The 25,924-nt window shown below is 42.6% G+C and overlaps 1 protein-coding gene across 1 annotated transcript in view; it reads left to right on the forward strand.

Annotated features, from left to right (window-relative positions):
* The first annotated feature begins 92 nt into the window (after positions 1–92).
* Positions 93–25,924, forward strand: part of LOC107222504 (43 kDa receptor-associated protein of the synapse homolog) — a 51,236-nt gene continuing 25,404 nt past the window's right edge. The window contains exons 1-2 of the mRNA XM_015661901.2: positions 93–2,090; positions 19,538–19,748. Coding sequence (XP_015517387.1) covers positions 2,053–2,090; positions 19,538–19,748 — 249 coding nt within the window. The 5' untranslated portion in view covers positions 93–2,052. The remainder of the gene's footprint in view (positions 2,091–19,537; positions 19,749–25,924) is intronic.

Raw genomic sequence — 25,924 nt, forward strand, 5'->3', positions numbered from 1 at the left:
GAAGGGGATGAAAAGGAGGGGGGTAGGGGGTGGAGGGTCGTGTGTTGCGGGCTGCTGCGGCTCGGGCGCGACAGTTCGGCTCCAACCACGGCCGGCAGAGCTTCGCCGCAGCCTCGTTGTTCGACAGGGCCTGACCGTCGCCTATCGGCGAACCTCTAACCTTCACTGGACCCGGGGTCGGAGTGTCGACGTCCGAACTTTGTAACATACTTTGTATAAAGTAGGCGCGGAATCGGAGGCCTTCGGTCCGCTCGGAGATCGTGTGAACGTGTGAACCGACTTTAATCCGTTACCGCAAGGATCTCTCGCTACTCCGATTCGAAGGATTAAATTTTAACGCGTGAACCGCCTAATGTTTCGCCTAATCAACTACAGCGAAATTTGGTTATCAGTATTTGTATAAAAGTGTTGGCCAATCTTGAGCGATCTGGCAATAACTACGCTGCATGCTCCAAGAGACGACGTTCCAGGATAGAACCACCTTGCAGACCACTGACTCTCTGTACCCTTCGTACACCGATTACAGTCAAAGCTTTTCGCTATCTACGAAACGAATTCGTACTTCTGAGACTCTGAAAGTGTTCCAGTGGGAAGGACAGGGTTCAAAAGGAGGATCCTGTTCGAACTGCGATGTATTTACGTAATCGTGGAAAACACCCACAGGATTAAAAGTGCTAATAAGCGTGCCACTTTTGTTATTCGTTGTACTACTTTTTTTTCTCTAAAAGTCGGACTACGTTCAATGGAAAAATTTTCACCCATCTAAGGATATTACGTACAGTGTGCAAGGATAAAACGTGAATCGTGATGTAATTGGAGGATGGGTGACTGTCGCTCTTGAAATACTTCTTTACCCTTCCGTAAACTCTTTTCGCATCTTAAGTTTTCAGTCTCCATCTTCATCTCGGTTTCACTCAGACGACTACCTAGCGTTCTCTTTCGCTCGGATTTTTTTATAACGCAGCCTGATTCGCGGGGAGAAATTAAACGGCCGAGTGGACAAGCTCCAAACAATTTACTTTTCTCCTGGTCGAGAAATTTTTCCGGAGATTGATCGGTGCGATCTTCTCCCGGGCTCCGAAGCGTAACAAACAACTGCCCGAACCCTCTCTAATCAGCGGAGCAAAGGTCGAGCGATTAAACTCATTTCCGATAATTGCTACTGCCCTGAACTATATGCAAACTCTAGTCTATTGACAGATCTGTCGAGTTACCACCGCCTCGTAATCTTGATCAGAACCACGCAATAGCTTAGCGGGTATGAAACTTGGAAGGTAAGCTCAAAAACCTCGGTGCCAGTTTTGGCTGTCATTCAGCCACGAATATACGCGTGTCGATGATAAACGTGCGGAAAACGAGTCGAGGCCGTCAGTCTTGTACTTCTGTATCCAGCAGAAGACCAGCGAACAATAGGTACACCAGAGAACAATACGGTACAAAATTCGTGGCTCAGAGTATCGTGCAAAAATAAAAACCGAGCAGTGGATTAATGAGCCATTCGCCGCAGTCTGCACGAGTTCCTCTCTCTGGAGCTGCGCTAAATTTTGAAAAAAAGATCAACTGAATGGACAAAGAACGGCACTGGGAAAGTCAGTTAAGCAGTAGCTGCGCCAATAATCGGGTCACAATCTGGTGACACAACAGAACGGAACACTTAGCCACTATCGGTTCACCTTCGAGCTGCGATTCGGGAGAGTCCGGGACCTTCAAGGCCTGAAGAGCTGTGCTGAGAGGCCGGAAAACCCCGTAAGAACCACCGAATCGGCACCATAGATGTCAAGAAACCCGAATCCTCGCGGCCCCGGTGAGTTTTCGCTGGTCGTTTAATCGCCGAGTGTCCGTTACGAGGAAAGGGAAGCCTTTGCCGGTTCCCGGTCCTCGCGATCGAGAAACGCCGCAGGAGTGTGACTTCGCCGAGGTGTTATGTATTGCCTGAGTGCGGCCTGCAGGTGCGGTGCTGGGGATAATGGCGGTGGAGAAAGATGAGACTGGCAGTGGGGGTCGTCAGAGAGGGACGAAGAGGAAAGGGACGGGGGCGAGAGAGGCACCGCCATGTCATGGGAGTCCATCGCGTCCAGGGAGTACCTCAGGTGAGCCAGACGATCCCGCCACTCGTTTCCCTCAAATCCACTCCAAAGTGCCGCGACCCTTATATCCATGACCGAAGAAGAACAGAGTGGCGGAATATAAAATGAAATAATGTCTTTCAGGGTCGCGGAGGGTTGTTGATTTTCAAGGGTAACGGATGGGAAATGTTCCGGTGCTTCGGTCATGTCGCGATTGATTGTTCGTTGGAATATTACTGGTGTAAAGATGTAGAAATACCTCCAGAGAAACATTTTACAAACGAAGCATAACTTTCGCAAAAATTTACGTTACGAAACACGTTGTTGCGTACGTGTTCGAACTTGGTTGTACGTAGGTAATGGAAAGAGCCTATCTCTACGAATCATTCAGGGAATTAAGCTAATCCCATTGGACGTGTGCGGTGCTTTAAATTGTTAATTATCAAGGCGGAACAGCTTCCAAAATTGTGGAAAAGCCGGACGATCAAAGCCGGCGTAATTAAACTTGTCGAGAGATTTGGGGCACCTCCAGTAGCTGAACATTGAATCGCCCCATTTCAGTGACCGAATAGTGCACAATCCCGCTCGCGTTGACGCCGCTGTTGTGCGTCGAGCTTTAGAGGACGTACGTCGGTGTGTCAGTGTAATCAGACGAAGGTCTGAAAATTGTTGGTGATTCTTTTCTCTTCCCCCCCTGGTGTACCACGCGTTAATAACAAAACGTTGAATTCATTGCTGCCGCAGCCGCTGTTGGCAGAGGAAAAAAAACACATTATTTCAGCGAATCGTAAGAGAGAGAGAGAGATGAAAAAAAGTAGAAAAATCACGACTTTCCCTCGAGCTCGGGCAGCGCGCAATCCGAAGTTGCGACATCGGCGTAATCTCGTATCCACATTCAGGTGAAGCGAAAGAACGCGGCTTTAAATTGCGTACGTAATCCAGCTGCGTGGACGTTTCGTCCCCACTAGGTATGTAGTAGGAATAAATGCATATTAAATGAGATTCTGCAAGTGCCTGGTGTGTAAACAAAAGCGCTTTTCCCCCATATTATGAAATAACTGCACACGGGGACTCACCCCGCCGATTCTCGATTTTTACAACATCAACCCCTCGAGTTTTGCCTCCTGGGGACCGTCCAAGTATTAGCTAACGAATTATTGACAGATTTTTCCATCCCACCCCTAATGACAACGATTGGTAACGTTTGTTTGTTTTGTCCACTACTGTTTTTTCACTTTAGCTAACACTTTTCAAAAGTTTATTAGCGAATCGATTCATTACCTACGAATAACAAGAATGCAAATTATAGTCACATCCTGATCAACTTATTCCCACTTTATTAAATATTAATTATTAATACACATTAACATGTTCGGTAAAACGTGAATTCATTATTCATTGAGTGCTAAATACATTCTATTTTGTATTTATTCTCAAACGCAAGCAACAAACACTGTATTTCCTAATATATTATTACCGAGCAAGTTACGCATTATTAACGCTTACTTTCGAAGAATTTTTCTTCAATATTCTCAAGCAGACGGCGTGCTGGCTTTGAGCACGAATTGCCCGAAATGCCTACTCACTACAGGGTGACATTTGACAACGTTTCTTGAATGGCCTACCCCTGTTTCAGCCTTAGCTAATACACGAACGGCCCCCTAAACAGCCACGTAACGTTTTCGCAAATTAGATTGCGTACGTATCGGACGGTAAATTTTTAATTCTTCGATGCATGCCTCGCGTTTTGCGCCCCCTCCTCGAACTCGCCGAATGGGGTAAGCCGTAATTATTCACCTCTCTCGAGCAGTAACTGTCCTCCATCCTGACCCCCGTTCTCGTCAGTTTATTGTGGCCACCCGCGAACGCTTCTTTGTGTGGTCGCGCGGTCTCCGGAGCTCTATTTAATCTGGATTTACTACGACGGTGAATCTCTCTCCCTCTCCTACTCTCTCTTGAATTTGGGTCACCGTTCCGCCACGTTATTCGCTTCGTTATTAATTATTCCACCCCCCTCCCCGCACGCGTCAACCTTTGACCCCCGCGTTTCCATTTTAACTGTCCAGCGGGACGCAACCGTTGCACGAATAATTTAATTTCGACAATAACAACATTTTTTCTCTTCAAAATTCTAAACGATTCCGATCGAATTGCGTCACAACGAAAAGACGAACAATCCGTGATTCAACAGACGGGACGAAAACCAAGCAAATTGACGAGTCGCTTTGGCGCTACCGGCGTACTTCTGCATATTTATGAAACTCCGCACCCGGCTCCTGATTCCACCCCCACATCGTCGTCTGTATTGACTGCAGCCCGCATATCTCTATGGATTTATGTGCCACCTACAGCGGTCACGTCGACGTATGTATTCCGAGGTACACGTGTACCATGGGCACACAATATACTTGTTCCAAGGCCTGATACGGCTGTCAGAGACGAGCGCCAACTTTGGAGCTTTGATTTATCCGCACTCTCTTTCTCTCTCTCTCTCTCTCTATCACTCTCCCGCATTTACTTCCTGCCTTGCTGACATAACCGTGTTTACGTCGATCAGTACCTTGGGCGCGTTGAACGCAGGAAACGTGATACTGGGTCAGATTTTCCGCAGACAGTTGGAAGTTGAAACGCATCATCCGAAGAAAGACTTATTATTTCACTTTTCGTCACCTTTGGTGGTGTGAGAGAGGTATTGGCTTCGATGGAAAATCACTTTTTCTAATTTCGACGAATCGTTGAACGTCTTCGAAACCTCGAGAATCTGAAAAACAGGTTTTTAGGGGCAACGTTGGTCTGTTCGACGAACTCTCGTGATGATCTCGGAAATTACTCGATGAAAAAATCTGGAATTTTCGAGGAATTTGCCACCAACTGCCAATGGGCATCAAAAATTGCCATGTCCGTTACATTTGAATTTTCGCGTCTAACCGAAATGAATCGATTTTCAATCTTTTACCAACAAACTCATATTTTCTAACTTATATATAAATGAACGATAACGTTTTTCCGTGATTATTTATTTATTACGAAAAAATTTTATGAATTCGTTTTTTCACGCATTTTTTTCAATTCTTCTTTTAATAATTTTTCATTTGGCTGACAAGTCTTGTCATTTTCAGATTTTTTATCTCACCGTTCTCGAGATCATCGCGGTAGTTCGTCGGACAGATCATCGACAGACTGTTCCCTTTTCACAGTAATAAAAAGTATCGCGAAAAAACTGTTTTTCCAGCTTGTTGTTGTTGAAATAGTATAAATAAAAATGTGATGAACTTGTAAATAATTCAATACTGAAATCACAGTTTGCAAGAGTATATATCTTGACTAAAAACTTGTGAATGACAGGGATCAAAAGAACTGTGGCATGAAAAATCATCTGTTAATCCATTTTTATTTAATTTTTTATTTCTTAAACCACAGTTTACGCGCAACGATTTTTTCATACAAAAATTATTTTCTCACATCCCTCGTCTAGCAACTCTTGCTGGCTGCTGACTGATTGTCAGAGGGGAAAGAAGTTATCTCTCACAACATTTCAGTCGCGATAGAAATATTTTCCGGGTGGGTGAAACGATATTTTACACAAGAAAAAAGAGAGAGAGAGAGAGGTACGCAAAAAGATAAAAAATCGCATCCGTTAAAATATTTACCCCGTGTAGATATCAGCGCCACTTGAACGTTATCGATCAATTTTCGAAAGGTCTGTGTGCCGAATCTTGATCTCGCTACGAAAATAGTTCATATCGATAACGCGTCACACGTACAACGATCAGACGAATAAATCGTTACGGTGTAATCGGATACATACGAATTATACCGAAGGGGCTGTTTCAGGCGGGAAGACAGTCGCTGGTTATGAAAAATTCGCGAAACGGTATTAAATGGGTAGGAGAAAATGTAATGAAAATTCTGAATCCAAAGGTGATCGCAGTTCGTAGCTATCAAACAGACGCGCAGATAGCCAGATGGTTATTATTATTTTCGGGGAACAGTCTCGTCGACGAAGACGGTTCGCAGATTGGAAACAGCGAAAAGTCGTCCTTACCGGCGGATGGGTTTAATCGTTTTTTAATTCGATTCAGTCGGCGAGTTCCGCCGTTGATTCCGCAGAGCCGGGCGGCGGATAGCCGGAATTGAAAGGATGCTTCGGAGGATCGAGAGTGATTAATGAAATTACACGGTTGCAACGACGCGCGCGAATTGAAATCGGGATGGACGGGGATCCTGTTTCGAAACGAGATATCATAATTCCTCGGCGAGGCTTCGACCCAAGACGACGAAGATTGGCTGCGAGGGGCGTTACGCTTACTTATCTGCGCGTTAACCGACCCGGTCCGTCATAATTAGGGAAAGCTACCCTCGAATATAAGTCAGTGTAGTATTGTATAATGTAAGCCTTGAACTCGCGGGCGTAATTGTAAAAAGTAATTTCGCCTGGATCAAGGGAGTGTGTCTTTAAACGCGCCCCGCGAAACGTCGGCTCACTTCATCCCCTCCGCATTACCCACCCTTACCGCCTCCCTTGCGGTTTAATGAGAACACTTTTACGCGTAAAGTGTATATTCTTACTTGCGCCAAGGGATCTCCCGATTCTCGGCACTTGTCGCCTGTTTTCATATGTCGGCGGTGTTGTTTTCTGTGTTTGCTCTTTAGTCCAGTCGATAAGCTCAAAATGGTCTAAAATAGAGATACTGCTCTTAAGATTATGTGCGATAGCTCATTGGACTCGGAATGACGCCTGGACAAATGTACTAAAAAATTTTATCAGCACATAAAAAATTGCAAAAGTTATAAACAATTAAAGATGAAAAAAAAAGGCATTTCGTTTTTCGCCAATATCTCATAGACTATTCATATTTCTGAAATTTTTAAAAAAGATTCTTAAAGAGGAGGAAATTTCCAATAAAAAACTTATCGCTTCCGGAACTCTATCTCCGTTATTTATAATTTTAATTTGACGCTGAAAATCGGTCTCCGTGCTTCGTTTTTAGGTCGCGTGCGCGGCGTCAAAAGCGAGTACGACACGTTGATTAATTTTTTTAAGGTATTGAATATTTTTTTAAAATTTTTTAAATTACGGTGTATTTTAAACACTTCAAAAAATTTATCCCTGTTGGAAATTTTACTTAAAGTTAATTCTTAAACAAGTTAAACGATTGTTAAGTAACAAAATTTTCTCCAACTTCCGTCTTCATTGTAAATGAAAAAAAAATTTTAAATAACCGTCGCAAAAATATTTCGTTTCGTGGAGCCTTTCTTATATACATACTCAACAATATCACGCCATAAAAGTTAAAGAAATATTCATACTTTGTTTATAATAATTTTTGTACTTTGCCTTTTTTTGTCATCTTTAATTGTTTATAACTTTTGCAATTTTTTATGTGCTGATAAAATTTTTTAGTACATTTGTCCAGGCCTCATTCCGAGTCCAATGAGCTATCGCACGTAATCTTAAGAGCAGTATCTCTATTTTAGACCATTTTGAGCTTATCGACTAGACTACTTCTTCGGAGTCTGGACTTGTCTCTTCTTACAACAACAGCGTTTGTACAGTTTTAACACCCTCGTGATAGATAGCGAAGTTTGTCATTCTCAATGTCGCGTTTAATCGGATGTAGTAATAATTTTTGGTCAAATAAATGAAGTTCTGAAACTATATTCCGAAACATACTGTAACTCTGTCGGGAGTTACTGAGAAAATAATAAGGTTCGTCGAGTGGAAAAAGGAAATCAAACAGGCGAAAATAAATTGCTAAGGAAAATGCTTTTTTGCAACACCTGCATGGAAAGTCCATTTTTATGCACCATTTACAAGTACCGAAAGTAGTCTTTTATACACATGTGCGGGAAAAACTTTCGCGCATTGCTAGCGGTGTAAGAAAAAAACCTTCCCACATTGTTGGCGGTGTGCAAAAAACACGGTCGCGCTTTTATCCACAGTTGCGCATTTCGCAAACAGCTACACTAGCGCCACCGACGGAATATTTTGTCACTCTTTGCCGTGCTCGACATCGTCACTGAACAGACATCGCGCCGTGGTTTCGTGTAAATATAATCGTGTATGTCGGACTTTCCATTACGGGTGTAGCAAAAAATAGAGTTCGATACACGCCCGAAAGTTGGCAATGCCTGTCTCGCGTGAATGCGCCACACTCGCCCTTCAACTCGTCTCCGGGCTCGTGCTGCGCCTTCACGCTTGTGCGGGCATTGCCACCTTTGCGCACTAGTATCGAAAAACACTATTATTCACGACACGTGTTCGCAGTTTCAAGTCTAAAACAAGACTGTTATTACAATAATATCGGCTGACTAAGCAGCTTTATTCATCTTTTATCTATGAAGCTTTTTTTTATCTATGACGACTACTGGAGCAGAAAGGGGTGGGGGGAGTAAAACGGATGGTTTCACCCTTTGTAACAATAAATCTGTGTTTTTTCTTTTTCTTTTTAGCACTTGTGAAATTTAACCATATAATCATATGTGAAATATTTCGAAAAAAACAACTTGGTAAAATTTAGCTTTAATTCCCAGAGGCGAAAGTATGCGGATGCCTACCGACTTATAAGCAGAAAATTATTCGTATACAGCTGCGTAGATATCCCTCTTCAATCGTATGCCGAAAAGAAAGAGAAGAGAATAATAATTTCGCACGCCAAATATTTCGCGAATTTTCATTCCGGATGGCGCGATGAACGGTGTAAAGCGAAAAGCATCCCAAAGCTTTTAATATACCTATAAATTTATAGACACACCTGGATCTTGGCTGACGTGCCAAAGTTTGATTTTCGAAACTGTTTGCTCGGGATTTTAGGGCTTACTGTTCGCAGTATATGCAGTCTACGTTGGTACGTACGTACATACCTGACATGTATTTATATACCTTATACCTCTGTGTATATTGTGGGTACATGTGTAGGTGACGTTGAAGATTCAGGGGAACGCTGGAGAGATAAAGCGTGAAGTTTGTGTTTGGCTTCGTCGCGTCGCGGCGTCGTCGTCAAGGTGGATGCAGCCTGGCTTTACCGCAATGCGACCGACTGCGGATTGTTCACGCGAAATTAAACACAGATTCAAGGCTCGGGTCCAAGGTGTTCGCGTCGAACCTGCGAACTGACGCCGAGAAGAACTCGCGTCGAAATCAAAAAAACCGTGAAGATGGAAAAAGAATGAAGAAAAAAAAAATGGGACGTTACACGACGCGACGTGGAGTATCCGCAGCTTGGAAAAATGGACGAGGAAAAAAACGAATATAGAGGAAATTTGAATGAAATCGCGTTGTAAGTGTAATTTGCGAAATATGAAAAGAAATGAACAGCGATACGGGCGTTCTTCAATTACGTATTATAATAAAATGATAATTGAACGTGACGCGGATGGCTGATTGTAATTTATTTCGTCTAGAGCTAATCGGATTAAAAAAAATTTTAACCCCCGGAGGGAGTTTTGGCTGTTTAAATATTGCTGTACGTAATTTGAGGTCTTCTTTTGTTCGTTTTCGGTGCGAAATCCAATTGCGAGCTGAACGTATATCAAATCTTGCGTGAGAAAATACACTTTGGTACGTAACATATAACGCTGTAGGTGTGTCACGTACGAGAAAAAGTTTCACCTTGCCTTAAGTACCTCCATTGTGGTAGAGAATTTATCTTTCCCATCAGGATAAAATTTCTAGCACTAATTTTTCTACCACGCAGTTCAAGTCGGGATACAAATCCCGCTGATCTCGACTCAGCCGGCTTGTTTATCTTGACCTCACGTCCTTACGGTGTGTGTCTGTGTGTGTGTATATATGTACCCGCATAAATCCCCGGAGTCCTTTAGGTGGAGCTGGCATCTCAGTGACATCGCGTTTTCGTGTCAGACGACAGATCAGCAAATACCTGCGCGCCAGTTTCGGACATTTTCCTAAAAAAAAAATATCTCATCTCGAGAGAAGAGCTCGCAGGAGAGTGGATCCTTTTTAGTTTTCTTTTGATTGAGCAAACAAACCACTCGCTCAATTTTTGTCCACGAGAATGATGCGAATAAAAGAAAATTGAAACAGCTGTTGAGATTCGGAATTTTACAAGAAGACGGTTTTACTTAAGATGTGTAATAAAAATTATCAAGTCACGAATCGATCGAAATTTCACATTCATTTCGTTATTGCAGAGTTAGCGATTTACCGAATCTCACCTTTTCTTTCCCGTCTTAAGGAGGGAAAAGAGTGTTACGGAATGGGGATTGGCAGCCTGTAACATTTCGGAGCCCATGAGCGCAGGTCGGAAGCGATTAATGGTAAAATTTGGGGGTCCAGACACGATGCTTTTCGTGAGCGAAACAAGGGAGGATTAGTGTAGTCTCGGGATTCATTTTGATCGAAAAACTCGGAGCGGAGCTAAGCTGAGCTAATTTCAAGGGGCGCTGGCTGAGTGGCTTGAAAAATGCTGGAACCCGGGGAGCTCAAAGAACGAGCTCGCTTTTTCGCCGAGCCGATAAGTTACTCCGCGCCTTTTTTTCGCGACAAGACATCGTCGATTTTTCGCCCCGTATATCCGACCGAATAACTGCGGGCCATTTTCTTTCACAGTAAACCCGCGATCTAATCTTTAGATTATTCGGAGCAGGTTCGTTCCGCTGAAATGACGTAGGTGGAAAATTTTTGTCACGATAATGTGTACGTTATAAATTTATATGTGAAAATCGCGGGGGAAAAACGCTTTCGTAGTTATATCGTGTGTCATATATATACCTACCTGACGGAAGTGTGACGGCTATAATAACGGGAGCAAAAACGCGACGATAATGCACGCAGCGGGTATGATTTTACACAATAAAGGATACGCCTGTACATACAATATATATATATATATATATATAGGCGTACATGCGCGTGCATATGTATAATGCATCAGCGTTCTTTCTCAGTTATACACCGAGCGCTTGCAAATCGGATGAAAAAAATGTAGGAGGAGTTACACTTAGCCGACGCGTTGATATGCTGAATACATTTTCACCGGTATGTTTTATTTATTTATTTATTTATGCATGTATTCCGGCGTCCGCGAAAGATTTCATCATGCCAGAAAGCAGCGTACTATTCCCTGAAATCTCGGCCGTGGTGACAAATTCGTATTTCTTGATGCGGTAGAAGAGTTTAAAAAAGCAGCAACGAAAACCGGACGCTTCGTTTGGAAATTTGCAAAGTCACGATCTTTCATTTTAAACGATTGAGCGATCAGAAAGAAAAAGATCGAGGCAGCCGATGCAGGAAATGATGTTTTCGGTTCAGTTTTTTGAAATACAGCGCAGTTGTGAAAACGAATTTAATTTTATCGCTAAAACCTTTATCGCCGATTTTAATTCTGCGGGAAAAAAGTCGTCCGAGATATTTCGCGCGAACATATTTTCCGCGGTTCCGGTATATACAAAATTGAGGAAACTGTAAGTGTAGGTACTAAAGGCTCCTCGTCGGAGCTCCGTAACTCCCGTATAACATCGTTTATTTGGAAAGTTTGTTACAGAGCCTAGCTCATCTCTCAGAGTTACGAGATCCGGGGGGAAAGGCGCGGAGTGGTTTTAGACAGCGTTGCTACCCCGACCGAATTCCAAGAAGCACGGGGAGCGGGATCGATCCTTTTAATTAGCCGGATTTCTCGCAGATTTTTCATCTCTAGGCGTCTGGGTTCGCGGAAAAACGCAGGAACATATCAGCCGATGCCTAGCCATGGCCGAGGAGGCGATAAGGAGGAAATTAGCTCCGACAAGAAGGAACCCAAAGTGACAACATCTCGCGTGCTGGGTGCAAAAACGTTTCGAAAGAGAAACTGACGTAGAGTGGTTTGCTCCCTCGGAATACAGAAGCGAGGTCCCGAAACCTCCGGGGTATGTGGAAAAGGTCTGCAAAGGCATTGAAATTTCAAAACCGTAGAATGGTTCGAGGCGACAAGGTGTACTCGGAAAGCTTGCCCAATTCTCGCGGGTTTCGCTGCACGATGAGCCTCTGGAATTACGCTTACATAACTGCCCGGCCGGAGGCGGAGGAACCGAGAGACTGGAAAGATCGATTTTACCTCATGAAGGCCAATTTTCGGCCGGGTAGATATTTTTGAAACGTTCGGGAAAGGGGGGCGAAGTTACTTGCGTATCGTTCGCCACGCGACTTCGGCTCCCAAAGTGCCCGAAGCTAGCCGCAATGCCTTGCGGGGAGTCTGAAAGGGATCCTAAGTGGCGCAGCGTCTGCGAGGGACAAGAGAAAATGGGGAAAATGGGGAAAATGACCGTGGTGAAAAGCTCCCGATGATCGATAACGGCTGCGCTCCGAATGCAATTCGCGGATCGATTGATCCTGACTTCGCACCTCGTCCTGTAGGAATAAACGTCGTCCTCGTCCTCGTTCTGCATACCGACGCGTTGAACGCGCTTATAACTCCGGCCCCACCTTTATCTTTAAAACGAATGTTTTACCCGAACCGAGGCACGTCCGACCCTTTTTCGCCCCATCGATAATGTATAGGCGAGTTGCGTTTGATCCCTGCGCGTCGGGGATCATCGGCCCTCTGGTGAAGGAAGACGCCGTATCTCAACCGCCTTCCAGCTCCAGACGACCTTCGATACTGTGTCTTATGTGTCTTATACCCCGAGAAAATTGCTCAGGGAAGCCTTGAGGCGTTTTACGTGGGTTTCGAAGGTTGAAAAAAAGCATATTTCCTCTCATTTTTCAACCTAATAAAAGAATTAATTTATTCAAACTTAAGGCGTATGAAAGGACACGATTTGAACGATATTTCGTAATATTCTTATCCAAAAATTTTTAAGATTCAGCCGTTCGGAACTTGTTTTTGGAGACCCGGTATTTTCGCGGTGGACGCGATAAAAATTTTCTCGGCTCTGGATCCTAGTATTTTTGGCTGCGGTTTCTGGATTTCCACGGTGCCAATCGGTAGGAAAAAATGACAAATCTGTTCCGATGCAGAAGGCTTTTAGTTCTAAAATTAACAAAGTTTAGTTGTACTGATTTAGCTTACTAAGTGGCCAGTGTCCGTACTAATAACTCCACATCTCACTTCTTTTCCAAGACAGACTTATTTTCGACACCTTCGATAGAGACTATTTTGCCATTTCAACGAAACATTCTTTAAATTTTAGATATTACGTATTATTTAATTGCAGCGACTGATCAGTGACTCTGATGATTCGGTAAATTCGAATACTACACTTCGTCCACCGAATAGATTTAGTAAACTGTATGAATCAATGCATGTATTTGAATCCAGCTGCGCAGAAACAGTCAAACAAGTATTACTTCATTATTTTACGAAATCGTACATCGTCGCTCCTGTCAGAATTTACGATTAGCTGATTGTTCCGTGATATTTTTTGACGAAATTTATCGTCATGAAATCACAATACGTTATACTGACATGCATGTGTAAACGTGATTTGTAGCATTATGTAGAAAAAGTCTTACGAGCAGATTCGGTTTGCGTCACATGCACAAAGACAGTGTTCATTCTGTATACTGTGAAGCAAATACCAGAATTTTTTGGGGGGTCATCGTGCCCCGGTCTCCGCTACAACTAGAACCAGTTACACTAGGCATCCGACCCCGAGCGAGCTTTAGCGAGCGAGTGTTTTAAAACTAGTCAATACTAAGATTTCAAATCAATTTTCTTTTGCAATCCAAGTACATTTATTTATGATTATGATTTTCATATCCGTACAACGAAACGTATAATAAATTGTACCTCTCATTGAACAATTCTTTTGTTTTATTTTTTTTTTTTTTACTTTGTTTTGTAAACTTCTTTTACAGGTTGATTTTGTTGAAAACAAACGAAAAAGAAGAGCAAATAATTATCTCCGTAAGCGTGCTTGACGCGTCATTTCTTCAAAACTTCCAAGCTCGTCACAGCAAATTTTTTTCTATCAGATACAAGTTTTCCCCCTCATGATTCAAGACCCGTAGAGCAGGACCCTCGATTCGATTGAGGATTATATTCGTGGGTCAGAACCTCGGGCATTCTCATCGATTCAAACTGTTTGTAGGTAACAAGATTCTCAACTTGGCAACTCCGAGTTCCTTAACCCAATTTCGTTTATTCCAGCCGTGAATATATTACCCCTGAATCAGAATCCCGCGGCCTCTCATCGATTCCTGTTACGTTGGGCGTGTAAAAAAGATCCTCCCGCTTACCTATTCGAGGACCGAACGTCACCCTGTCGATTCGGACCATTTTAGAAATGTTAGCAGCGCTGGTCGGAGGCCACCCCTGACCCCTCGTTCCTCACTTCAACTTCCACTTTCGGAGGCAAAAGAAAGACAATTCCACCTAGCTAATACGGGAATGTGACCGGCTTACAGAGGCTGCGAAGGACCAGCAGAATTTGGAAATTCCGAACTGCCAGCGGTGTCAGGGAAGATCCGCATACGCAAGAAGCAGCGGATGGGTAAAGTGCGTAATTTTTTTGGCGGCGTTTTCCCCACTCCTCATCCTTCGCCATCTCAATTTTTCGCCCTCCGCATAGAGATGCTAAAATGTTTTTTTCTCGTTCTCCGTTATTCCGTGAAAACGGAGGCGAAATATACGGTGGAAAGCTGCACGTGAGTTGAGAAAATTCGAGAAAAGTCAAAGTAAATTCTATACGCCGAGGCGAACGTTGAGATGCTTTCAACTCTGAGGAATATATTAGGTGGCTCGATATACAGGGTGGGTACCTTTTTTAATCGTCCCAGGTGAATATCTCGATAACTTGGAGAGATACGAGAAAAAGTTTGATACAAAACCTGGAGGGTTTCGAAGGGGGAAGATAATTTGGATGTGGATTGATTTGCGAATTGCACCGACTTCGAGATTTTCTTAAGACTCTGATCTTAAACAGGGAACACGTGTTTTGACTACGATCCGTAGAAAATCGGTTTGAAGATAATTCAAAAACTTGAAAAACATATTTTACTTGACAAAAATTTTCCAAAAAATGATCGAGTATTTCGCTTTTTGAGAATTTTGAAGAATCGAATATTTCCTTTCACGTTTTTTGATTCGTTTTCAAACCCAGTATAAGCCGTACATTGTCAAAATATGTGTTCCCTGTCGAAAATCACAGATTACTAAAAAAATCACAAAACTGAGGCAAACCGTAAATCAACGCATATCGGCATTATCTTTCCGCCCTCAAAACCCTTCAAATTTTATGTAATACTAGACTTTTTCTTGTTCCTCTTCTTATAGCCTCGGAGATATCCGCGTGGGGCGGTTTGAAAAAAACCACCCCGTATATGCTCGCAATAAAATTCGCCTCGCGAATCTCTCGAGTGTGCAATTCAACACCGGGGAAGAATTTCTATCCTGGCCCGTGTATACACGCGGTGTCAGATATATACGGTATATGCGAAATCCTGGCTCATCTTCCCCGTATCGACTATGTACTCTTATTGTTAAGGAGTGCGGAATACTTTCGTTTATCCTTTGTCACAGCGCCGCCGATTCTGTCCGGAATGACTCCGAGATGACTGCATAAGGATTATTGAAACTTGAACAGCAGGAGAAAACAGCGGAGAAGGGAGAAGCGAATGTGAAAAATGGCTGTGCGTCTAATGACGAAGAAAAACCAGCGGTTGGGGAACATCGAAACATATTTTACTGCAAGGGTACCAGGAGTATTATAAATCGTCCTGAAACGATATTGATAGTGAGCCATAAATGTCGCGGGAAAAATATTAGTGACGCACGATGCTTTTTCGGTGCTCTCGCATTTGCGCAGCCACGATTTTTTCCACGTTCCTATATCTACGCTGTAAGAAATGTGGCACAAGGTGAAATTGTCAGATCTGGAAATATACCGTAAGACAATGTTTCTGGTAAAATCAAAAATTGAGCATCGGGATAATTTTTTATTTAGACCAAATTATAGTTTATTGAAGTCCAGACACCGCAGTTTCTTTTACAGTGTACATCATAATAACATTTTGCAGGGTCAAATTGCGATGAAAATGCTCAGTTCGTTGCAACTGTAAGAATAACCAAAAACAGTGATTTTCGATCAAATCGATTACGTTTCAAACTCGATTAATCGACCGACTCGATTATTTTTCCTCACAATCGGTTTTTGCTCATTTACTCCCATGAACGATGCAATACAATATCAATTTATGTCGTTAAAGCATCAATTATTATCATTGTTTTACTCACCAAGTACCTGTTTCATATAATAAGTGAAAGATAACTGACCATTTTGACCTGAAATTGAAAAATCTTTTGAATGAAGCTATAAATTATGAAAAAACTTTTCCGCTATTAAGACTACATCCTAAAATTTACCAAATTTTTGTTTCACATGCACCGTTTAAAAAAACTACGAAATAATCGATTAATCGGTTAATTTTTACCAAAACAATCGAGTCGTGTTCGATTATTTTTAGTTCACTGGCCATCGGCAGACTTCACTCCTGATTTTTCCACCGCGGATGGTGTTCGCCGTTTTCGCAAACCGACAAAGACTTCGTCGTTCATTCGCGTCCTGGAAGCGAGGCGAAAGATCACGAGAGGCGAAAATGTTGGCTCGAGGTTCCGCAGCACGGCTTCTCGTTGGAGCCGTAAATTCCCTGAGGTCACGGAGTTCGTCGCTGCGGGGTTTTGGGTCAGTGGGCCAAACCCGAACCGCGGTGGTAAAACGAGAGCGGTAAATAGCGAAAGAGGAAGGGGGCGAAGGATCTCCGCCTAAAATAAATGGCCCCTCGGTGCGGGGCGACCCGAGTTACGTGGTCGGCCCTGGCCTAGGATGCTCCGTGGTTTCTGGCTCAGGATTCCCGAAGGACATCGCTTGGAAGTCGGTTCCACCGAATTGTCTACATCTCGGATGTATAACCATGAAAGATTTCGCGGCGCCAGTCTGGCAGAAATTTTCCTCCCGTATTCCCTTAAAAGTATACCCGAAAAGACATTTTCGAGTTATTCCGAGAATATTGGAGAACCGACCGGAGCATTGAAACGGAATCAAATTGTTTTGTCACGACCATCGAGAGGGCAATTTGTTGTTATTTTTTTATTTTTTTTTTCCGTCGAAAAAAATTCGAAATCTGGATCTGCGCATGACAAAATTTTTTACATGTATTTTATGCGCTTGCGAAGCAGAATATTCGACGCTCTGAAGTAACCGGGTTTTATTTTTTCTGCTCTCATAACAACGCTTGCAAGGTAACAAAATCAGTGAAATTCAATCCCGCGAAACATTCGCAATTATCGTTTTTTAACGAAGAAGTAAATTAAATTAAAACCCAACACGATTACTTTCATACGTTTCTGCGCTCTATCGTACCCAATCGAAGAGTAATATTTTACTCGCAAATACATACCTATGCCAATTAATTCTACGATAAGTAATAAAAGTTTGATCGTTTATTGTGAAAAAAAAAAAGAATATGAAAAAAATACAATTTCAACGTTGTAAAATAATCGGAAAGTTTTAATAGAACGTGAATCGCATTGTAGAATAAAATTACTTTGAAATATTATATTTCATATCACAGCGTTTATTCACAGATATAATAATTGCTTGCATAATAGAGAAAAAATTTCACCCGAGGTAAAACTGCAAGCTATAAAGACTTTGATTCAACCGTTATATGACGTGCGGTGTATGCCATTGCCTGACTGATCACCGGCACGTGTTTGAGGAGGAGTACCGAGTGTGTACGGCATGTAGAAAAATTCCTGGCTTTTTGTATAACCACCGACCACCGGATCGATGATGACTGGCTATTCAGTTTTCCATGTTATTGGAATGGCCGAGGCTCCGCTGCATTTGACATCCGACTACCTCGTGAATCGGATTATTGTTTTCGTTGTTGCCGCTCCGGGGTGAAAGGTGATTTTTTCCCCCCTTCCATTTTACCCACTTTGTTTTAGATTGGATCGGTTATTTTATCGCTCAGGACTAAATATATACGTACGTACATACCTCTGCCTCCTGAAAACCAATACGATAAATCCGAAAAACCCGGGGGGTGCTGATCAGCCTCCTGCAAGTTACTTCGCAGACGCGTAAAAAGTACAACGTATAGCTTCTGCACGGTCTGATCTTGGTGCGCTAAAAACAAGTCTACGAACTGTGTCTAACGGCGAGGTCGTGAATTTATGGAGAATAATAGACGGTTGTTGATTATCGAAGAGAATTATTCATGTATCTTACAGCGTAAACTGCTGGTGACACTTTGCCTGCGCCAAATTTATGGCGTATAACTACTGCGATATGTCTGGGATGGTGGGAAGTATGGATCGACTATAATTGTCGTAATTTTTTCGTAATAGTCATTTTCTTTTTTTTTTTTTTCTCATACGTTACAGTTGTTCGTTAGTAATCCATTAAATTTGATCGATCGAAGAATTAATCTTTATTCACGGATTGATTCATTTAATCAAGCTTAAGTTAAAGCAAGCAAAGTTGTTATGTCCGGAAGGCTTTACGAAGGTGGGGATGAAAATGTAGAAATATCGTAATACAGAAGGATCACAGCGCCGAATTTTCTCAAAGACTCGAAGATTTGTTTCACGGTATTTTTCAAACGCGTAAAGTCGAAGTATATAAAAGTCAAAAGGTAGAAAGGTCAAAGTGCGGAAGGCCATGATGTAGAAACGTCAGAATGACTTTGAATACGGGAGAATTTCGACGATTCTGTGCTCTGGTTTTCTATACTTCAACATTCTACATTTTGCCTCTTCTATATTCCGTCATTCTACATTCCATATGATTCTATAGAACAGATTTTCGTTTTTTGTAACATCGATACGATGACCCTTCTGTTTGCCAATCCTTCCAAGTTTTTACCACCACCTGCTTTACAAAGACTTGCTCAACCTGAATTATTAAATGCTCAATTTAGAGCTGACTCAAGACAACGGCAATCCGTGGATTCTAACGATAAATCAAGTCCAGTTGGAAATAAAGTTTAACAATGCGTTCACAGGGGGAGAAAAAAAAAGAGAAAACAAGTTATCTCGAGAACGTCCAAAGGCTTTTATCTGAGCTTATCCACCCGGTTGTACCGAAACAATTCTGACAAGAGGATACTTTCCGTCCCTTCCGAAATCCCTGTATAGCGAAACTTTTTCTGCTATTTCTTTTTTTCCCTTCTCTCTTCTTGTTTTTTTTTTTTTTTTTTATCATCCCCCTCGCTCGCGGTTCCTGCATCACGCGCAACATTCTTTTACACGCATCAGCCGAGGGATCCACCGTTCCGTAATTTTCCCCCTTTTGGTCTGCAATCATACGAGGGACGAAAATTGAAGCCGGGTAGAAGTTTCCACGCGATGCGAAATTTCACCGACCCATCGAAGACGGTCGAAATGTTTTATCGGTTTCTACGCTGTTTCGCTCGCCGTTCGGCCGAGGACTCGTCCTCCTGTTTAGCGATTGGCTAATCCAAGACGACGTCGAGACGCGGCGACACGATTATCGATGAAATTATAATCGCTTCTACCCTTTCACAGCGGTTCGGTAAGCCATCAGCTGTCGGCCACGGCGCTCCTCGGAAGTCCGGATGGCTCGCGGCACCCTCTTGACGTGTACGAATTTGCCGAGGAGGATTATCGTCATCACAACGGAAGCGGCCGCGGACACCATCAGAATGGGAGAATCGGCCTCTGGGAGTGTCTCGTCGGATGCAGGCATCGGCTGGATCAGCAGCTGGCCAGGCGAAGAGTGAGTAAAAGCTGCAATACGCTGATAAACTACGATACTGCACAAATTAGCGCGTTCAAATCGAGCGAAATTCATCATCCCTTACAAGGAGACTTACGATTAGTATTCAAGATTCCAAAATCGTTGTCGCAAATTTGATTTTCTCTTTATTCTCACGTTTTCACCTGTAAGAATAATGTGAGAAGTGATGAAATATATTCACTCGGGAATACGCGGTGATCATTATCACCGCAGATTCGGATTTTATGCTGATTTAAAACTTTTGTTACAGTGTTTAAAAATTAATGTTCACTGGAAAAATTTTCACCATAAGCTTGACCCAGATTTTCGTCCAACACACCATAAATTCACGACTTCGATTTAACGTAACTCTTTTTATAAACACATCGTCGATGAAACAAACTGTAATTTGACAAGGTAAGGTATATATTTTATAGTTTGATTATTCGGAGTTTTCTCCATAAGTGCAGAATTTGATCGGTGATACGGGCCGCGTTTAATCGCCCTTAGCGATGAATATAGGAAGCGGGTAATTATAGGGTCGATGGCAAGCAATTGGGAAATACGTCATCCGGTCGGACCGAGGATGAATCGCTCCGTCCGAAGCGAGGTTTCAGTTCCCTGCATCCGTTTTCTTCGTTCGATTGGTCTCCGAGAGCGCTCTCGGCCCCATGAATGAGACTTGAAATGGAATCGCTCGCTATCTTTGATCCTAATTCCGGAAGATCTCGCTCGCAATCTTCAGATGCGTGGAGTGACGTCAAAAGATTCGTATACAGCCGCCTAATCCCGTCTTTGATAATTAACGGCGGGCTAATTAGAGGCCGTAATCGACGCGCCGAACGCGTATTCCTCGCATCCTGCGTAATGATGTCTATAAGCAATCATCGCATGGATGAGGTCCCAACTTGATCGTTAACCGGTTGTAACACTTATCCTTGTATCATAGTCTTGAATTGTCTCTCTCTCTCTCTCTCTCATATGTACGTATAATTTTTTTACATATGTCTATAGATGCTAGGGAATATTACCCCGCAATCAAATAAATATGCATCCATTTATCTATCTCTCTGGAAATTTTCATTACCGAATAAAACGTTTTCGCGGCTGACCGCTGCGCCCGCGTGTTTCCATATTCGGCGTCGTATCATCGCGAGAAAATTTGACGAATCTGATGGCGAACCGCCGAGTTTGCGGCTAGCCGAGGCTCACACCGAACACTCTGCCCTTTTTTTTTTTTGTTTTTTCTTATCCTTTTTTTCTCCAGAAATGATGAGCAGCCGCAGGATCCGCGAGCGGAAAATGCTGGAAACATTTCGCCACTGCAAGTTCGCCTGAGGTTATTTATACGAGGCAAAAATTTTTGCCTCTCCCACGCACGTGACTTGTTACGTTATGTATGTAATATGTAAATTGTAAATGGACACAGGAAGAGATTCAAACGGATGCGTCGGACGAGTTATGCGATTACATATATGTATCGCGACAGAAGTGTTCGGGATGGAATGAAAGCGAATGAGAGGGGGAAGGGGAAAATTGAAAGATATTAGAAAAGTGCTTGCGGAGCGGTTGCTCATCTTCCACGAGTCATCTAATCAAGGCGTCACTCTTGAATAACCCGAGGCGAAGGAGGATCGGAAGGCTGACAGGAGAATTCGAAAAAGTAATTCGTCAAGACTATTTATAACACCTAATTTTTTTCTCTCTCTTACTCCTTCGACAGTTTTTTCCGGCTTCATTGACCACTCTGTATGACGCTGTGTTACCTCAGCAGCTCTTGCACCGCGCAACAAGGGTGAACCAATGTAATAAAATAATTGGCTGAATTCCTGTATAAACGTGATATAATACAACGGGAAAGAATACGTATAAGATAAAAATGAAAATTTTTCAAAGGATCTTCTCAAAGTAATATACATGTATCAGGGTGGTCCTTACTTAAGGTGTTAGCAATTTTTTTCGGGCCACCCCCCAAATCAACATCAAATAATTTAAAAATAATTTCCTAATTTCTTTAGACATTAAGTTCAACTCTAAGATAGTTCGCATCCTGGTCGAATTTTCTTATGGAAATTAACACGGGAAAAACTTTTTTTCTCAGTCTATATTTTATTGTAAATGTATGAATGTTCCAAAAAATCTGTAACCGCGAGGTTTTAGTGGGGATTAATGCTAATACCTGAGAAAAAATTCACATCATCATAACAGGTAATCTAGACAAATTACACATCCCCTAAATGGTAAAAAGTCAGATTTCGAGGGTGTGCAATTCGTCGAGATTAGTTGGTATGATGATGCGAATTTTTTCTCAGACGGTAGCAGTAATGCCCACTATGACCTCGGAGTTACAGATTTTTTGGCACATTATTACTTTAACAACAAAATACATAGTGAGAAAAAAAAGTGTTTCCCATTTCCACAAGAAACTTCGATCACATTGCGGACTATCTTAAAGTTGAGGTGAAAATCTGAAAAAATCAGGCAATTGTTTTTGAATTATTTGAAGTTGATTTGGAAGATGGGGTGGCAAAAATTCGTCAACACCCGAAATAAGGTCTACCCTAATGTATGTATGTATATATATATATTTTATGTTCTTTTGTTTTTTATGTTTTATGGAGGTGGATAAAATAGTCGACACTTCGACATCAATTGTTAAAGAAATAGTAGACAAAATTTACAATCATCCGTGAATAACATCTTGACGAGCTTTTGCCTCCATGAGATTCGATTCTTTTGCAACCCTTTTTTGCAGTTTCGCTCAAATGAAGGCTATTCTCCCATCCTCGAACTTCCGGATCTTCTCCCCCTATTTATTATAGGTGAAAAGTTAATTATCGCGAGGTATTTCGCTCCTCGGATCATCCCTTCATCCCTTCATCCCTTCATCTCTCGTCCTATCAGGGCTCGTCTAGCTGCAGGTTGAATGGCCCGAACAGCTCGGCCATTTTCCCTTCTTTCTTTTACGAGACCATCCGCAATTTCCCGTTTATTTACTTTTTCTATGTTCCTGCGACTTTTCCGCCTTCGGAGAGGTCAACTCGGCCTTCGCCGCAGTGCGGAAAAAGGCGATCGCAAATAACGGGCACGCCGCAAGCATGGAAATATGTAACGTGTTACGGGAAACGGTGAGACTTTGCGTCGCGTTAACGACGTCGACTTTATCGCGCACGAAAGATGGGCCTCAAAATCGCGCAACGTACCGGCTAAATCGTCGTCTTCGGTCGTGTTCAGAGAATTTCCGAAGGCTGCGATAAGGACGAGGAAAATATCCTTGTTAAAAAAAATTGCTCTCCGATTCAACTACGTTTCGTTCGTGGAATAAGCGATTTTTTGTTTTCCACTTGCCCCTGCAGCTCACAACAAGGACTCTTGAATGATTTTTCGCGAAGCTCAAGAGAGGCGTAAGTAAGCGAAGCAGTCTTGTGTTCGCGGGGTACTTTTTAGCCGAGCCTGCACCCTCGACACGTGACACGAAATGGGCGAGACAGAGCCGAGAAGGAGAGAGAGAGAGGAGAGAGAGAGAGAGAGAAAGGGAGAAAACGATGGGGGGAGCTGAGACGAGTGGGATGGGAACACTTTGGACTCTCCGACAAAAGAGGATTCCCCTTTTTAATTCGTCTGGTAAATGTCCGGAGCGGAGAATCGTCGTCATACTTATTTCGGGAGCTCTGATTCCCGTGCCTGTTAAGCCTCGAGTTTTCCCCGACAAACCGCACACGCGTGTTACAATATATCTGCCGTGCCGTGTGTGTTCTACAACCTGGAATACGTCGCCGGTTATTCTTGGAACTTTCTTTTAAAAATTTCTCCGTCGCATCGGGTATCGCCACGCGTCAATCACGGTTGGAAAATCGATGAAATCACTTTGGCCGTATCAAACGCTCTTCGATTCTTTGATCAAGAGAATTATTTGAAACGTACTGTAAACCCCGGGGAGATTCGGCGGAGAGCTTTGATGCTATCCGTCACTCAGGCTGCCCGGCTGATTCCACTTTACGAATTTACGTCGAGCGTATACCTTCCGCCTGCGGAGTGTTTTGAATAGAACAATGTTTCATGTTTTCGTATATCGATTCCGGTGCTGGGTGAAATCTAATTTTTCGATTTTAGAAAGCTCTTCCTCTCTCGAGTCAACGAAATTTTCAAACAAAATTCAGACGAAAGTGCGTCGACGTAGAGAAAAAATTGTACAAATTTTGCGAGCACGGTTTATTCAACGGGTATGAAGATCGACACTGTTTAGAAACCGGAAACGGTGAGATCATCTCAACAATTTCCGTACGCCACGTGTTCGCCGGATACATGCAGATTCTAAATTCGCGTCGAGTCATTTGTCTGGAATTCACGGAAATGATTTCATTGCGTGCAAATATGCTGAAAAAACGAAAGCAAAGCAAGAATTTACAGAGGCTCTAATTTTTTTTAAGATAAGGACTAAATAGTTTATAATTAACGAGTGATTCTCCGTTAATAATTCGATTCCCTGCTTCAATCTAAGGTCAGTGAAAATATTTGCGTACTGCGAGCTTGAAATTTGCAGAGAACAATTTATAGTATTTATACCTGTATATTTGTATGTATATTATATATATTTGTAAAAATAAGACGAGCGATTTAGAGGCATAATTAGGATGTCGTATACATATATAAAGGTTTTGTTGACCGTAGGCAATGAAACGGTGATATCGTCGACGATGTGTAAAAATATAGCCACGACAGGTCTATAAAAAGATTTTTTTAACATTACGTCGCCTAGGTGTAGAAAGATTCGGCGGAGCAGCGTTTCATGGCTGTGAGAAATGCCGCGGATCGGGATCCCTCGATTTCTTATACATATCCCTGAAGGATGCGCGACCAAGAGTGCGGGGTTAAAAAGGCAAAGTACAAATAGAATCAAAGAAAGCGGAGAAATAAAATGAAATACGGACAAGGATTTCCGGACAGTGGGCGAGTCCTTTTCAAGCCCGGCGTGTTTGGGATTCGCTCGAAGTCTTGCGAGGATTTCGGCAGGATTTCGCCGTTTGCAAAATTGTTATCATCATGCAGGGGCTCAGGATCACGATTCAAAAAGTTACATTTTCTTTTCCTCCGACTTCCTGTTCTCTACCACCTTATAAGACGTTATCATTATTATTACCATTATTATTATCATTCTTTTTCCGGTCCCTAAATCAGGAGAAGCTTTTTTTCTTTACAACCTACCCTCGTTTCGAAGAAGAAGAGGAAAAAAGAAAAAAAAAAAAAAAAAAATAGAAAAAATATTTCTGCCGCTGAGAATCTGATCGTAAAATTTATTCGAGTTCTCAACTTTTACAATTCTTCTTTTCTTGTAAACTCCCATCGATACCGACACCCGGATATTTTCAACTGATCGTGAACTCGGTTTAGTGGAATACCGTTTCTCTAGGGTAAGATTCATCAATTCGTCCCTTTTGGTTGTTTTTTTTTTTGTTTCATACAAGCTATCAGAGCCAAAAGCACTCAACGTTAATTGGCCGACCATATTGCACGGTCTTGTAATTCGCCTGGAAAATCGAAATTTGTTGACCCAAAAAATAATTTTATAATCCCTCATCAACCCGAGCGATGGCGTACCGCTGTGTCATTATCCCCGGAGCCCAACAGTTGACAATCTAAACGAGCCGGCCGGAGTGAAATCCGAGTAATCAATTCAGCCGGCTGTATTAACCCATCGAATGCTCGTTCTCGTCGACCGATAAGCCATTAGAAATTAAATCCCATATTTATTTATTGGCAGTAACGATAAAGCTTTCGGTGTTATTTCGTTATTATATCAAATGTTCTTCATTCAATATTTCTTATCTCGCTTTTTCACCCCTTTCGATCCACGCTGACATTCGCTGTATATATTCGTTCGACTCTATAAGTGGGCATTGATCTTTCAAAAACGAATCAGTTATATTTTGACGGTGTAATTAATCACGCGATCCTCCGGAGCCCGGAACAGACTCTCGATTTCTACCCCCTCGACGTCCGACGCCTCCCGCATTAGCGGCAAGGGCAGCACCTAATCAATCTTCTCGTTTCTCGACGCGCTCGTGAAAGACGTGGTTTATGAAAAGGCAGTCTGCTTCCCCGGCTCGTGGAAACAAGCTTCGAAATCTGAGCGGGCGTAGAGAAAAGACGATTGTTCAACTCTGAGCATTCTCCCA

This window comes from Neodiprion lecontei, chromosome 4 (assembly GCF_021901455.1).
Source record: "Neodiprion lecontei isolate iyNeoLeco1 chromosome 4, iyNeoLeco1.1, whole genome shotgun sequence".
Taxonomy (NCBI): domain Eukaryota; kingdom Metazoa; phylum Arthropoda; class Insecta; order Hymenoptera; family Diprionidae; genus Neodiprion; species Neodiprion lecontei.